At 39.1% G+C, this 17,408-nt stretch overlaps 1 protein-coding gene across 1 annotated transcript in view; it reads right to left on the bottom strand.

The window, feature by feature from the left end:
• Positions 1-5,147: 5,147 nt before the first annotated feature.
• Positions 5,148-17,408, bottom strand: part of TMEM241 (transmembrane protein 241) — a 33,727-nt gene continuing 21,466 nt past the window's right edge. The window contains exons 14-15 of the mRNA XM_053467965.1: positions 6,944-7,008; positions 5,148-6,664 (exon numbers count right to left, since the gene is read on the bottom strand). Of these exons, the coding sequence (XP_053323940.1) occupies positions 6,604-6,664; positions 6,944-7,008 (126 nt within the window). The 3' untranslated portion in view covers positions 5,148-6,603. The remainder of the gene's footprint in view (positions 6,665-6,943; positions 7,009-17,408) is intronic.

Raw genomic sequence — 17,408 nt, forward strand, 5'->3', positions numbered from 1 at the left:
GTTAAGGCCAATGGCAGTGCAATATATGAACCTGGTTCATTACCCCCCTAATGTCATCTATGGCCCAGGTTATTGGACTAAATTCCTAAAGTTTGTGATGTCTTATCCTCCACAACTGTTTTAATTTGACACCTAAGATGCTTGACCCGCTATATTTTGTATCCGACCTGGAATGTCTTTGATCGTGTAGCCTGTGCCTCTTGTTAGGTCTCGCACAAGATGCTGACACTAATGCAAGGAGCATACCTGTGCTTCATGGCTCTTGTGAAAATAACAAACAAAAGGGCTACATCTGTCCCAAGAGCCTAATACTAACGTGTGTGTGCGTGTGCGCTAATGCTGCAGTCTCGCTGTATGGCATAGGCTGACCCATTCAACACAAATTATTTTTTATTTATATAGCGCCAACAATTTACTCAAGACTAGAATTGACAGACTAAGACAAACCGATACATTAGGTGGAGAAGGCCCTGTTGCAAGCTTACAATCTTGAGGGAATGGTTTAAATGACTCAATATGCATTCTCCTGGTTTGGTTAATTGAGAGAGGGGGGAACAACAGCCTTTCAGCATTTTCAGAGAACCTTTAAGAGACAGTCCAGCCATCATATGCATTAAATATTATATAATGCATGGGGGAGGGAATCTGTATCAATTTGCCTCTTTCCCCTTCCCTCCAAGCTAAATGCTGTGCTGGAGCCATGCTTGAGATGTGTTCATTCCTGCCACTCATAGGCTGCTTCAAGCAGCCTATCAGTGACGAGAATCATTGGACCATGGAGGAGGAGGGCAGCTGCAGGGATGCTTTTTAATTTAAGAATGCGTATTAAAGCACTGACAATGTATTTAGTGGGGCTTTAAAGTAACCAAGAATGTATCATGATTATGTTCACTGACCTACCCGTCCAAAAGATATTACTATATTGTGATAAAGTACCTTTACATCAATTTTTCATGTGTGTCTAGGATTAAAGAATATTGTGGCCCAAGCATGTCCTCTGTTTCGCAGCATAGTTTAGCATTGCCAGTGCTCTGTTACATGCTGTGTTTGGTCTGTCTGCTGTGGGTAGCTCACGCTCCCAGTGAGATGGCCTCAGACCAGCCTTGTGGTTAGAATTGCTTTCCAAAAACATTTAGTTCAGCTATGCTTCTGTAAGTAGTGGAAATTCCCAGGTTCCAGATCATTCCTGCCAGCAAAAAAAAAGGGAACGCTAATTCCTAACCGAATAAGAAATGTTTAACTCTGCTTAGCGCTGAACACTGCATCCATTCTTCACCGTGAGGTTACTAATCCCCTGTAATTGGTTGCAGGTTGTCTTGACGTTATATTTTGATAATGTAAATTTATCTGTACATTTTGGTATTCAGATCATATGTATGTCAAAAGCTCAATTTGAATCTTAGCGCTATTATTTCAATTTTTATATTGCTCCAAAGACGATACCAAAAACTGACTACAAGCTATTCTTAAATGTTTAAGTTATACATTAGATACAGTAAGAGTTAATACCATAAAGAATGATATGCTTACATGTAATGCTACTTAAAATACCATTAGCAGTTGGGTGGCCAGCTATTGTTAACACATTCTGGATATGGTTTATAACAGATCACAGTAATCGAGATGTACAGAAAATGTGCTCAGACTGTAATATCTGTATGATAGAGACTATTTTTTCTATATGTCAAATAATAGCGATACAGCAAAGATCATTTATGGGTTCCACATAAGCCAAATCACAGGGAAAAATGAGTGTTTTGTAATGACTTGCAGAGTTCCAAAATAACAATTTATATCTCACCACGTGAATATTGTCCGTGTCAATCCTGGTGTAGGGGTTTTCTCAATAGGTTATACCATTTAAACTAAAAGCAATTACCTTTTAGAGGCAAATCCAGGAGGTCAAAATCCAGTTTGGAGTAAATCATCAAAATTTAAGATACTGACTCTGCCAAATGGAAAGCAGGTCAACAGCTGTTACTCGTCATTCTTATGATTTCATTTTTTGTTTCATTTTTGAGGGTATGTGACAACCAATACTTAAAGCTCTGTGCAAAACACAGCACCATTGATTCTAGCCAGACACGGACATGATATTTATGGTGGTACTTGATACTACTAGTTCTTAGTGAATGCCTGAACACAGCACTGCTTCTCTCCTACCAGTGATGGGGTTTAACAAACTCCAGCCTCTGAATAACCACAATCCTCTAAAAGAAACCCCTGGAAACACATTAGCATGATAATTTAGACAGGTTATGTATATATTGAAATTTTGAGGTTAAGCTAATACTTTGATGCGTTGAGTTTGATAAGTCAAATAGGAAAAGGAGAATAATTAGCAGTTTACAAATTCTACTACTTTCTTGGAACCATAGTTTATACTAATTGTAAAATGGTGTCAAAAAGGAGAAAACATGAAAGCTTTGCATTTATGCTAAAATGTTCCTGAACCCATGGCACAAAAAAAACATCTACATTGAAAAATGCACTTAAGTTGAACCGATGACCTAACTGATCCAAGACCGGATTCAAACGTTTTAGTATGTTAGGGAGACCCAACGCCACATGCCTGTTTAAGGCATACCTACCAAAAATATAAATTTTCTAAATGCAAGTCTCAAAAAAAAAATTGCGCTGTGATAAAAATTTACTTTGCCTTTTAATAGGGAAAGATGCATTTTTTACGTGCAGATAATGCCTTATTCTCCAGCATAACAAAATGCACCTAGGTTTACAGGTATGTGTATGGAACATTATGCTTTACATCAGGAATAACCAGCCAGACTAGATCGGCTGAATGGTATGTGGTCAAAATCTATTCGTTTACTTAGATATGTCCATTGGCATATTTTATAACGCAAACACACAAAGTATGTATTTTATATTATTATTATTCCTTACCCTTGGTTACAGGGGTGCCCTCATTTGAATACACAGCGTTAATTTTTTTTGAGGTACATGGTAGGAACAGTAGTGAATCTTGAATATCTAGATCTAGTGCATATAGCCAACAATGTTGGGTCATAAGAGCCAAAAAGCCACTGTAGAAAACTCAAGGTATTATGATTTCCTATCTGTTGTAGAAAATGGAGGTGGCCATGTGGATACCCAACCTTCCCAAAAGAGCAGAAGGAGGGCTCAATCTTCTTGCCCCCCCCCCATCACATACACAAAGAAGAGGGGAAACCATTTAAGTCTTTTGAGGCGAGATGATGGCCAAAGGCAGCCCCCACCAAAGTTGAGTCTTGCTGGACCGACCTCCAGTGTGTGCGCAAATTCATGTCTGAATCATCTCATTCAATCAAAACCAGTGTGCTTACCACCACAGCCCCAGTGGGTACTTTGTGAAAAATCACCAAAAACACACCCATGCAACTAAGGCTTCATTGTTTCTTCAGCCCTACGGCCAAATAATCAAGTGTTCCCTTCTCTTATAGAAACACATGATCTTCGCCAAAAGGAGGAGAACCAGAAAAATACACTTGTGACTGTGTGCGTACCTCAGCCTTAGATGTGCCCATAATGGCAGAGTATTTTATTTTGGGAAAAGTCACAAGGAAAAGCAGTTTCTACATCTTCTACTTTCTGAGGGCTATAGTTATAGCATTTGTAAAACGGCGACAATGTTGAAAAGTTCAAAAAAAAAAGTACTAACAATGGAGGGCTATTGCCCGTTTTGACCCACCATAAGCACATCTGTTTACTTCTTGTTAAAATATTTTAACACTTTCCCCCTCCTTTGTCAAACCTTAAAGCTTTTAATAGGAAACATGAGAAATACTTCATTTTTTCAGTAGTAGTCGCCTAGTGCTTCTATGAGGAGCAGTATACGTTGTCCCAAAGTCCATTATTCTAGCTGGTTCCACAGGATATCCACGTATAAGCTACAGACATTCATAACAATAGTGTTTAAGTGCCAGAAGACAAGCAGCACCCAGAATTACTGGGTATATCTACTTATCTAGATAAGTGCAGGTGTCCCTTTAACCAGAAATAAACCTGTCCAGGTTCTGAGCGAGTTGTTTCACTGTTTTTGTAACTGTATATGCAATAATAGCATGATGTGATGTGACCCTCAACTGTAACTGTACTTTTTGCCACTCTGAATAATAATCTTTGTGGGATGGAGACTTTTGTGAATAAAATTCACCTTATGGCCAAGTTTTACATTCTTATCTGCCCATCCCTTCGGAATAGAGTCCTTATCTAGAGTTGTTTTCCTGCATTTGAAAAGAGAAGTAATGTATCATCACAATCTGCTGAAAGTATTAATGACTTGTACTATTTATACCTAGATCTTTAAAAAAAAATGACCTACAGGTTTAGCTAGGGAAATAGTTAAGCAATGCATCATGTGCTAAAAAATAAAGTTTGTTTCATGAGTAGGGACTCCAGCTCTACGAAAACAGTTACAAGAAATAAACCTAATACTTTCACATACCCACCACATATCTGTATACCTGAAAGTTTCTTAGGATCCACAGAAAGCGTACCTTGATACGAAATAAGCATCTCTGTCCAAAAGTCATCTTATTAGCAGATGTGCTAGAAAATCCTATTTTGGTAATTTAGCTAATCCATATAATGTACAAGACTGCGGTTTCATTAATAAAAATGAACGATGAAGCTAGAGGCTACAAAATCCCTAAATGCAGAGTAATTTGTTTCATATATTAGCGCCTTATGTCTTTGCAATGTTCCCGACAGCAATATAGCCACTCCAGTCAAATTTCACAGGGCTACAATTATTTGACCGAATTATAATTTAGAACAGAAAACATTAACATGTTAAGAGTTCAGTATACGTTTATCTGTTGTTCACCGTTCAATCTTTCATTCTGTCCACTTTCCTTGGCTTGAGGCTTTATAAAGCCATACGATGTCATCGTGGATTTTCTGGACCAATAGTAAATAAAAGAAAATTTACAAAAGGCTAATAGAAAGGGAACAGTGGATTTCTTAAGTGAAAATGTAAATGTTAGGTTGTTGCCCTTTCGTAATGATTTCCTGTTATTTGTGTGAACATCCTTGATTAAGGAATTCGCTTCGGCTTTCCAGGATTTCTAGAAAGGTTTTAAAGGAAAATGCTTGGAAGTTATAAAAAAAAATATATAAAATAAGCAATGGAAAGTTTTTTTAAAATATTTTAATATCCATAAAGACAGAAACAGATGAAATATGATCGTACATTTTATAAAGAGTAGGGACATGAGCCAAGAGGTACTTATCTTCTCAGTTTCTGTAAAATCATACAGACCGTTCATTAATTTTCAGGCATCGCAGAACTCTAAACATGCGCTGATTTATTTTGTGGTTACATTTTAGGTATTCTAACAAGAGCCATGGTGTTTCCATTACAAGCTTCCATTAGCATTTGGAACAATGTGCAGCCTTCTCCAAAGATTTAAGTCGGATGCTTACTTGGGCTCTTTCTGGTTGCTTCAAAACATTTATTTAAACAAAAAACATTATCTTTTGTTTCCACCCGGTGACCTAGACCACCTTAAGTGTTTTTGTTTGCTACAAAAATATTTAAAAACATTTGTATAGAGCGAGTACATATATCATATAAATATATTTATATACAAGTATATCAAGTGAGAATAAACAGTTTGCAACGTGTTCTATTGAATTCTATTTTCTAGGGATTTCTTAGGATAAGGATGTTTTTCTACAGCACCCTTTATAAACCATACGGCCACAATAACGGTTAAAATGCATTTTGTAGAAATTCACAGTATAACGAGCGAGGATGCAGCTCCAGTCTTTACGTCTTCAATATAATAACATGGTGATAATATTCTTGTCTCGGTTTACTCATTGGAGAGATGTTGCGAAGAATGGCATGTAAGATACAGATTGCAGTCATCCCATTCTATATGATGCTAAATGGTAAAAATAACATCTTCGCTTTATTTATACAGACAGTATGAATGGAGTTGAACATTGGTACACAAAACGAAACCTTGGCAGCGGGAGGTATCTTTTTTCGGAAGATTACATGCCAAACATTCTTCCTACTGACTTCTCAAAACATACTGTGTCGTGGGCTGTAAACATCTCTGGCACGTTTGGCCAAACGGGCTACCTAAGCATGCTGGGAGTCCTAGTGATCTGCATTTGATCATGGCCTTTGTAGCACAAGTAACACCAAAAGCAGACAAATCCTGATCCTGCCATGATGTGCCTGCTGCGTTTTAATAAAATGCACGGTTAGAACAAGGCAAGTTCATGTCCTTGATAGTAATTATTTACAACGATGAAGACAAAACACGTTATTGGTATTGTGGTTCACATGTAAGAGAACATCATTCTGTTACCAATGCAAACATTCCCCGATTTACACAAATTGTAAGAACACGACTACAATGCATAGGGTACCACGTGTGAAACGTCAGGTATCACTAACTTGTCCACTGACAGATCAATGCCAGACAGTCAATGGACTTGACTTTTTTGAAGAATTGCAAGAGTTGAATCCAGAACTCCCATTTGCAGCAGAGACTGAAGAGATCTGTGATTATGAGCGGAAGCCTGGATGGAAAAAGCTGCCATTCTGTAGTGTGTTCTACAGTTTAGATTATGATCCACATACCCCGGTTATATTCCTGCCTTCTCCGTGTAGACAAGAAGAGCTTCTCCTAAACCACACGTTACAAAACTGTAGGGAGAAAAGGCAGAGGATTAACAGATAAAGCATCAAAGCAAAACAACATACAACACAATAACAATTTACTTACATTCATTGCCCTAATGTCATTTTACACAACATATCTCTTTGGTTTTACTCAATAGTCCACATTCAAAAGTTTAAAGTTAATACAGATTGGATGCCTATCCTCCCGTGTTGCTCACAACAAAAAGGGAGTTAAAATATATACGCAAAAAAAAAAAAACTGCAATTTTGTTTTATAGACAAAATTCAGATCAATGCACTTACCATATACAGAGAGGTGCACTCATTGAGATTTCAAAGAAGAACAATGACAAGGCAGATGTTATGACCTTAAGGAAGAAACAAAAACAAATTACAATAATGCAACATATGAGTGACCCTTAAACGGACACTCAAACTCTATTCTTGTGTTAAATGCCTTTTGGAGTACATTTTGCATTTTACTGCATACAACCGGTGCAGACATTCTCTAATTCGGTTTCACTTAACTCCTCCTCCAGCTGCTTCAACTGAAAGCAGGGAGCATACCACAGTATGCTTCCTGCACATGCTCAGTAGAAGTACCTTCTAGTCAACAGGAGCTGAATGCCAACAGAAATCAAAGGGAGGAGCAGCAGCCAATCAGATGCATGTCTGAGCACTGTTTCACTCGCATATATATATGATTGCTGCTTCCATGACTTCAACGGGAGTGTCACCGAGCATTTTCATGTACACACTAATGCTTCCTGCTTTCAGTAGAGACAGGAGAGGAATTAAATTATTTAGTGAAGTACAATAACTAAATAATGTATGCTCCAATTGGACTCCATGCATTAAAACAATAGAAATACAGTTTTCGGGGCCAGAGTTTTGCTTTTACTCACAAAACACATTTTACTGCAAAAATCTTATTGCATTCGATAGCAGTGCACTGTACAATCCCTTAAGTAACTATCTAAGCCATATTATTTTGCCTTTCTTCAGTGTAGGAACAAGTGTGACCAGATACAAAAGCCACTTCTGTGCTAAACCGAATATACACCAGACAATCATATCTGGAGTCAAAGATCGTAACATTTTCAAAACATACCACACTGAATATATCTGCAAATCCACACTAGGGGGGTACTTCTTACTATTATTAAATACAGAAAGTGGACAGACATCCCCACGTCCTTACATGACTTCCAGCCGGATGCCAATCCACAGTAAAAGGATCACAGGTTGAATCAGGAACTAAATCATGTGCCTACTTGTTTAGAAAACACAATGAGGATTCTTGGCAAGCTGCATACAAATAGAGCGTTATTATGACCCAATCTCTACCAAGGAAATTTGCCAAAAGAAGGTTCAGAGTTGTTTTTCCTAATAAAACTGAAACAATGGTTCTTTTAAGCTGGTTTGGGGACTTATAAACGCATAGTTTCATTGTTTTTTTTTTTTTGTTTTTTTTTCGATTTTAAATTAAATATAGGAATGTAAAGGAAATATAAAAAATATGCTTCCGAAACATTAAGGAGCAATTCAAAAACTAATGCTGTATAATAAAAATAAAAGTAACGCATATTCTGTTAAATTAATAAATATGATGTCTTCCCGAGAACTCGGGCTTCAAGGACAGCATTGTCTGTATACAGGCATAATATCTAAGGTTGTTGAAGAAGGTACAAATATTAGTGATAATGATCTCCATTAATGATTTAATAGTGATCAGTGAAGCACGGTGGTGGAAAAGCCAAAGTCCCCAAGGCTCGGGCCCCCTATTAGGTTGAATAATTCAAAATTAGATAACTGTAAAACACCACTTCCCACACTAATTTCCATGACATTGTCTACTTAAATATGCATATGGTCATTAAACCCAGTAAAAAAGTTTGATGCTTGGCAACATTCACTGGCAGTACAGGAGAAGTCTAATGAATGTACAGGTTTCACTTTGCATACGCAACTGTACACAAAGTAAGATTTATTTATGTTTTGTTTAGGATTATTTATATCATATGTAGATCATATTAATCCTTTCATTGGCATACGGATAGTTAATATCACAATGTGTACTTCGAAGGTGTGGCAGATACTCAGTCCAGCTTCAAGTGAGAGAAAATGATGTCATAGTGATTAGAGTACATTATCAGCAGACACTATACCAATAGATAGAATGAAAGGGGAAGCAACGACACATAAGATACTGGATTTCATTTTCCAGTTGACCTTGCACTGTTCAGTTGACCTTGCACTGTTAGGCAATGCTCAAATCAGTAGTCTATAACTAATTGAAACCCCTTATTTAAAAAGAACCTGCGTTGTACTAATCCCCTTTATAGTGTGAATTCATCATAGCCTTGATATTCTGCATAATTCTCTGATGCCTTTTCCATTCCTTGGGACAGAAACAAAAACAAATTAGGGTAGAGTAATACAATTCCCAAACGTGCTTCGTGGGGAATGTCGGTGAATAATTTCTTGGCACGTGCTGTCTGAACACACTAATTATGTTCATATATGCCATATTAAAAGGGACCATAAGCAGTTTATGTATACAATAGCTGCATGGGCCCTTCAGAATTCCATGTTTGTTCCCCCTTGCAAAAGCAATAAAGGGGGAATCTGGAAATCCCTCCATATGTATTTGCCCCTTTGCCTTCCCCGGCTACCTTCCGTGCAAGAGATGTGTTTGGCGGAGCACATCTGCTAACACGTGGCTTTCCTGCTACTGGCGGGCTACTTCAAGCAACCAAATCAGTGGCAAGAATAGTATGACCGAGGGCAGCTGCAGAGATTCAGTTTCTACCTCTAGTAAGTAAACAAATAAAAAGTACTCAATGTCATTTATTTGCGATGCCTCTTTTTGTAACAGTGCTATGGAATCTGCTGGAGCTATATAAATAAACACAATGTACAGAATACTTTAATACGCATGCTTCTGTGGTGGGACGGTCAGGGGCATTAGATTGTCCATTTAATAAGTAGATGGTATGCTACGTTTGTTAGGTACGCGTTTACACACATGGTTTAGTTTTGCCAACATCTGATGCAAATCCATACATATGTATGCAGGATTAACTATGCATGCACTTTACATCAATATCCCTTTGCTGATTTATGGGGGTTAAAATAAAATATTCAACAGTGAAATTACAAAAAGAAACGATTCCTAAAATCGGTACCATGTCCAACGGGCACATTCTCAGAAACTTGCACAGATTAATGCAGACAAGCAATCAACACAAGATTACAATCCAAGAAAAGATGTGAGGTCACTAAAAACATAAAAAGGAGCTTTAAAAAATGCTCAGCCTCTGCATTAGTATGCAAAGTCAGGAACTCTGCCAACAACGCACAAACTTAATCCATTCTGAAGCACTGATTGCAAAAACAAGATAGAGTGGATGCCGGCTGGTAGACATGTTCTGTTCATGCGCTTTTAGCTTAAAAGGTCAATAAAATACTCCCATGGGAAGAACACGGGGAATAAAATTCAAAGCCGTGAAGAGCAGCCCTCTACTACCAAACTCACCCTAGATTACAAATGGTTGCTTCTGTGACGTATAGGCTTCTGGTGGGATGAAAAAGTTAGTCGGCTTTGCCAACAATGGAAAATTAGCATAAAAGTATGTTTTGTTTTTACAGATGTTGTGCAGGTCTTAGTGCCAAACACACCAGCTTCCCAACACACCTCTGGCTGGGGAAGGTTCTGTATATTTACATAAGAAATCATTTCTTTACATTGGTTAAAGAAATGCCAAAAATGCTTGTTTTGGCCCACTGAGAAAGACAACCGGACTCTTCATTGCCACTTCCTTGATTGAACAAGGTTGATTCACGTACTGTCACTGGGTGAACGTACACACATTACCTGCCGCGGACACGCAAAGCTCAGAAGAAGCACCGCAAGGGAGAAGGCATTAACTTGTAACGATTGAAAGTTTTCAACAAAGTTGTATATTGCATTATATTTAATTCTCCGATACAGTCATTTCCATAAACAAGTGCCGAGGTATTTTAGTGAAAGAGAGAGTGCATATTTTTCTTCCCCTAAAAATAGATACTTTTATCTAGTTTTACTTTTTTTTTTTTTTTTTTTTAGATATTCAAGGTCAAGGTTAGGAATTTTTATTTTGTAAGTGAAAATGTTGTATTTTTTTTTAAACCACATCGGCAACCCTGCTGTATGACTATCACTCTCCACTGAGGAATACAATTGTGCTGATCTATGTTACTTCAGGTCTTCTACCATCCTACCAAATTTCATGAAAATCTGAGATGGTCGGATTATACAACAACCACACTACCTCTCACCCTTTCTCTGTTCCTTATGTTTGTCCTCATCCCATTCCCTCAAGATTGTAAGCTTGCGAGCAGGGCTCTCTCCACCTAATGTATCGGTTTGTCTTAGTCTGTCAATTCTCGTCTTATCATACCCCTTGAATATATGTATTGTATTAAGCGCTGCGTAAACTGTTGGTGCTATATAAATAAAAGATAATAATAATAAAAATAATAATAATTAGGAGCTGGGATAATTTGGAATGGAGTGGCAAAATTAAAGCAGTATAATTCCCCTACACAGCCTAACCAATGAAGAATGTTATTAACATACTTCCTAAGCACTTTAATATACATCTTTTACAGCAGCAAATAAAGAAAGCTGCTGCTTACCACCCTAAATGTTAATTTAAAGGTGACACCCATCTATCAAGTAAATACAGAAAAAAAAAGCAAGAAAAAAAGTTTTACATTTTCCACAACAAATTTGGATCAAATATGATATTTGAAAAAAGCCTACTGTCCTGGAAAACTTACATGGATGTAATAATGAGTGGTTATATCAATGAACAAAAACGTAAAGGTTGCATTTTTTGGATGAATTGCGTCCAAGACTCTTGAAAACAGTGTGAGGTTACACAACGGGCAGGGAATGACAAATAGCATGTATCCTCTATGGGCAACAGGGGGTAGAAGAGCTGGCAGAAATACTTACTGCCAAGCTATCCGGCCCTCGAAGGACTGATCTATATTGCACCCTCCAAAATGCATTCTCGGATATCCCAGTAACTGAAGGCTTGGTTCTCATTGCACAATGTTCTGTATGAAACAGTGTTCTGCGCCCAAAGATTAAAAGAAATATTTCTCGAGGAATGCCAGCTGTCTGTATTCTCAGACACTGAGTAATTCCTTCATGGTCATTCAGCACATTTTTTTTTAATACAGAACATGAACAGAATCAAGGTTAAATGCAAAAGTAATATTATCTTCTATTGAAGCGCCAACAATTTACGCCGGGCTTCTTACAATAGGCACATTGAAAGGGTGAAAGACAAACCAATACATTAGGTAAAGAGGGCCCTGCTCACAAGATATCTTGTATCTTGATTAAGCTGTGAAACGAGGTTGCACTAAATTACCCCCAGCTTACACCGACTATCTGCATTGTTACCAATAACTGACGTAAAATGCCTGGCATCTAACCCCTGGTTTAAGCATCCGTGGCATCTGGTGATGTTAGCAGCCACAGTAGCCCCGCCAACCTCTCATAAAGGTATGTTCTACAGCATCTCAGACACACTGTAATACCCTACATGTATAACAGGTCTTTATGTTATTGGAGGAAATAAAAGTGGCAGAATAGTTCCTAAAACACATTTCGGCCATTCAAACTCAGTGAAGCCCACATTGAATGTTGCTACGATGTTGATCACCTCGGAGCAGTGATGTTGTCTCTCGATGACAGAGGGGAGATCAGACTGTTGGCAGGCAATGTGACCTCCTGTAGACCGAGAGGGAGATGGCACTGGAGCTTCTGCACTGGTACAACGCCTCAGAAGAGGAAGGGATATTTTTTGGAATCATGTGAACAGGTGCTCCCTACATCTGCGAACAGTGCTGGGCAAAAGTCTGAAGATAGCCACCAGGGAAGTGACCTATCAACATAGTTTGTCTTAATGATCATTAAAGAAAATGTGGAATGACAACCACTTTAAACAACTATTCTACTCAATGATCAATTTTATCATCAGTATTAGACCCCACTAAAACAAAACAATGCCTCGAGTAGACAATCTTGCTTAATCCCATCGTGAAACCACAGAGCACTATCATCAAGGTCTATACTAGCAGCTCCGTAAGAAAATCACAAAATCTGCAGCTGCTGCTGCAACAATAACCTAACTTATGGCTCTTGGGGGTCAAGTTCATCATCAGCTGCTGAGCCATGTGTGGCTCCTCTCAGTAGAGATATGTTTTTCCTTTTACTATCTTAAACTGCTTTTTGTGGTAAACAGCCATATAGCTAGAAAAAGGTTAATCTTCCCGACAGGGGATGCCTTCTGATAACTTTGCAGACTTTGAGCCCTGCTAGAACATTTGTGCGATACTCAATAACAACCCCACCCTGTCTAATTCAGACACCGAGTGAAGTGCAATATACGGGAAAGGCAGCCACGTAACGAGCAAATGGCAGCACCTCCAGGAGATAATAGCCAAAACACACACATCCCTTTCCTCTGGCAAACAGCTTCTAGAACACAAACACGCTGCCATTGTCTGTCTGGGTTACAAAACAAGTCAGAAGCTGCAGCAGACACCGCTCCATTACTGCGATCACACGAACAAAACTATTAATGTGAAGCTTTAACCATTGAGTCATATTTAACTTTGCTTGATAATTGCTAGTTCATGCAACCCAACCTTTTTTTTTTTTTTTTTTAACCCATACTGGACGTCAATTCCAGTTCATTTATTGTGTTTGGTTGACCATAACCTTTAGAGTGCTTCCTTGCATTACAGTGGAATGAATAAACGTGTTTAAATAATTGGTTTTCCATGCATATATACGGTCATGCATCTTGCAGCTCAAAAAAAACTTTTATTTTATGGGCTTATATATTCACCATCTTCAACATGCATTACAAAAGGCTTAAGCTGAAAGGTTATAGTCTTATAACCTTACAAGGAGGGCTGAGCTGGCTTTGCATAATGCGTAGTTCAATATGTGAGTTTTGGGGAAATCTCGCTGATTTAACTGCACATTCCATATGATCAGCTCAGTCCTCCTAGCAACAGAAGCTCACTACTGTTGGCCCTTCATAATGCATAACTAAGGTGGTAAGGTGCAAGGGTCCAGCAGACTAGAGGACTGCATTGGGAGGCGGGTCACACAGGTCCCGCCAAAAAACTTGCGGCCGTGGGCGGTCTAGCTGGTGTTGCGGACGGTCAGGCACTGTACCTGTGCGTCCCGGTAATCCTGCGCAGTCCTGCAAGGCTGCCTTCGCGCTGCTCCCTTACAGTGTCTCTTCTCTTGCTCCGCCCAGGAACAAAGCTGAGTCACGTGATGTGACGTCACTTCCCGTGACTCCGCCTTGTTCCTGGGCGGAGCAAGAGAAGAGACGATGTGAGGGAGCAGCGCGAAGGCTGCTCCTCCAACTCGAGGGCAGCCTTGCGGGACTGTGCGGGAAAGGAGGTGGGCGGGATTGGCCACAAATGAGGCGGGCGGGATTGGCCACAAATGTGGCGGGAGCGGTCGGGATTGGCCACAAATGTGGCGGGAGCGGAACACCCACATTGCGGGAGTGGGCGGGATTGGGCAAAAAAATCTGCGGGAGCGGGATAAAAAAAGCAGTCCCGTGCAGGGTTCTACAGCAGACTCTTGCCTTAGTGAAAAAAAAGTGCATTCAAAGCCTAAATAATTGATTGTTAGCTTGCTCTGGTATGTAGCATTTAAGGAATTTCTACTTTACATTTCAATCACCACGAGGGATGAAGACCTATTCTCCATGTGGCTTGTAGCTTTCTGACATACATTTAAATTATCTTATAGTTTACGGAATCATTTACTGCAGATTTTCAGAGTTATTGCATACAGGTGTCAATCTCCATATCAATATCTTCTTACAACATTATGTTGGCACAGAAGTAAGACTTTTAAAGTACCTTAACCCTTTAAGGTTGACAGTTTTTTTTACACTTGGGGACAAGATTGTTTGCAGCACTTTTACTATGTCAAATTCTGTAATTTTTTAGGGTGCAGCTTGTTCTTTCTTCGTTAACTATATTACATATATAAATATACTGTATATATACACGCACACACGAGTTAAAATACGGAACGGACGATCTGTGTTGAAATCTAGCAAATTAATTATTTCATGCCCCGTTATCTTAAAACCCTTTGAACAGGGTGGTTAGATAGCTGTTTCCATGGTATACAAATAAGGTGTTTTTCTAATACGTATAAATACCAGGCAATTCTCCATGTTTAGCCCGGAGACTCCAGGTGAAACGCTGCTTCTCTGGGTTACTAGGGGGAAACTTTGGGTCGCAGGAGCAGTATTGCATCCCACCCCACTCCCCCATCAACAATGGCATGTACCATGTGTTAACGGGGCTGCCCATCTACGTTAGTAGAAATTTCCCAGGTATATACACATTATACAAATATTTAGAATTTCAGAAAGTATTATAATTAAGTTAAGAATAAACCAAGAATAAAATGTGAATATGAAATACACCCAAGAACCTGATCTACAAAGCATGCCAAAAAACGGTCAAAGTCTTCAGGGGAACAGAGAGGAATATCAGGGGTGGGAGAGGCCAAAAGGAGTATTTTCATTTTTCCCTCTGGGGCACAGATATACCTACTGTGTACTCTCTATAGACTGGTGGAGAAAGTCTTTTGTACACTTTGTTATACATTCCCTCTACAGCTTTCCCTACCTTAGACATTATGAACACCACAAAGAATTAGCTTAGCAAACTACCTAAATTTACTTAATTCAGTATTATTAAAAGAAAAAAGTCAAAGTGCTTATTCAGAGGAATCTTAATTGTTCTTTCTTCCTCTGCTCAGTCACGGATTTTGCCTTCATCACAGCTCTGATTGTGAGCTTAACCTTTTGCATTTCCTTTCTTCTTTTTTTTTTTTAGCTTTTGTTGCCCAAAAAATATGAGGCAGATTTATTCTTCAGCATATCCTAGGTCAAAGAGGAAATCTTGATAAAATAAGACCCCCAAAACCACTGTCCCTCTTTAGCTGGTCGACGTGGTTATGTGACATCTAGAACTATAAGAAGCAATGTATTAGAGAAGGGAGTTACTGCACCCACGAAGAATTCCAACAAGGAAAACTCCAGTAACCAGTAATATTATTGCACCCAAAGCAGAGGTAAGCACTGGGAGTATTTATATTTTTACCCTAATTATTTACGATGACATTTTCACTGCTCACAGTAATTTATTACACATACTATATCTGTGCAAATCCTGTTAGTGGCAAAGCACTGAGGCAAACTGAACGTCCTTATCAAATAAAGGAAGCGGAAAGACATACTTTTAAGTCCAACGCCACATAGTTCTCATACTTGTGCATCAGAGCAATTTTTGGAAGGGTCATTGCTCCCAAAATAAATACAAATACAAAAGTGCCTCCTCCTTATAAATATAAACTATATATATAGATAGTATAGACAGATATACATGGACTATATGGAGAAAGGTATTGGGAAACACCTCAATTATTACATTTAGGCGTTTCAATCAAACCCATTGCCACAGGTGTATAAAATCAGGCACCTAGTCTGCATTTACAAACATCCTGAAGAGCTCAGTGAATTCAAGCAAGACTGTGATAGGAAGCCACCTTTACAATAAGTCAGTTTGTGAAATTTCATCCCTGCTAGGTCAACTATAAGTCGTTATACTGGAAAGTGAAAGCGTTTAGGAACAGCGACAACTCAGCCGCGAAGCAGAAGACCACAAAGTCTCAGCGCGGGGTCATCGAGTGCTGAGGCGCATGGTGTGTAAAAGACGCTAACACTCTGCTGATTCCATAGCTGAAGAGTTTCAAACTTCCACTGGCATTAATATCAGCACACAAACTCTGCGGCGGGAGCTTCATGGCATGGGTTTCCATGGCCGAGCAGCTGCATGCAAGCCCCACATCACAAGCGTTAGATCGAGTGGTGTAAACCACGCCGTCACTAGACCCTGGAGAAGTAGACGTGTATCTGTTGAGTGATCACGCTTCTCTGTTTGCCAGTCTGATCGTTGAGTCTGGGTTTGGTGGATGCCAGGAGAACATTATCTGCCTGACTACATTGTGCCAACTGTAAAGTTTGGTGGAGGAGGGATAATGGTCTGGGACTGTTTTTCAGGGGTTGGGCCCCTAACTTCCAGTGAAGGGAAATCAAAAAAGACATTTTGTACAACGCAAATGCTTCCAACTTTGTGGGAACAGCTTGGGGAAGGCCTATTCCAGCATGACTGTGCCCCAGTACATAAAGCAAGGTCCATAAAGACATGGTTTGGTGAGCTTGGTGTGGAAGAACTTGACCGGCTGCACAGAGACCTGACCTAACGGAGATTGCGAGCCAGGACTTCTCGTCCAACATAAGTGCCCAGCCTCACAAATGCTCTACTGGATGAACGGGGGAAAAAATTCCCAGAGAAACAGGTATTCAAATACTTTTGTCCATATAGCGTGTACGTATGTACTGTATGTGTACATACATATAAATCCGAAACAGTAGACACAATTTGCAAACAGATTTTTTTTGAAGAAAAAAAAAAATAAAAAAAATAAAAAAAAGTTGAGCAGTTTGCAAGATGTTTTTGTAATAAAATGGGACCTATGTGACCCGTAAACTCATTAGGCTACGGGCCTTTTCAGCACACTTCTACGTGCCCCTCAGCTTGATTTCAACATCAGACAAGTTATAAACTATTTAAAGAGACACAACAAGCAGACAATCAG

The sequence above is a fragment of the Spea bombifrons genome, chromosome 5 (assembly GCF_027358695.1).
Source record: "Spea bombifrons isolate aSpeBom1 chromosome 5, aSpeBom1.2.pri, whole genome shotgun sequence".
NCBI classification, from domain to species: domain Eukaryota; kingdom Metazoa; phylum Chordata; class Amphibia; order Anura; family Pelobatidae; genus Spea; species Spea bombifrons.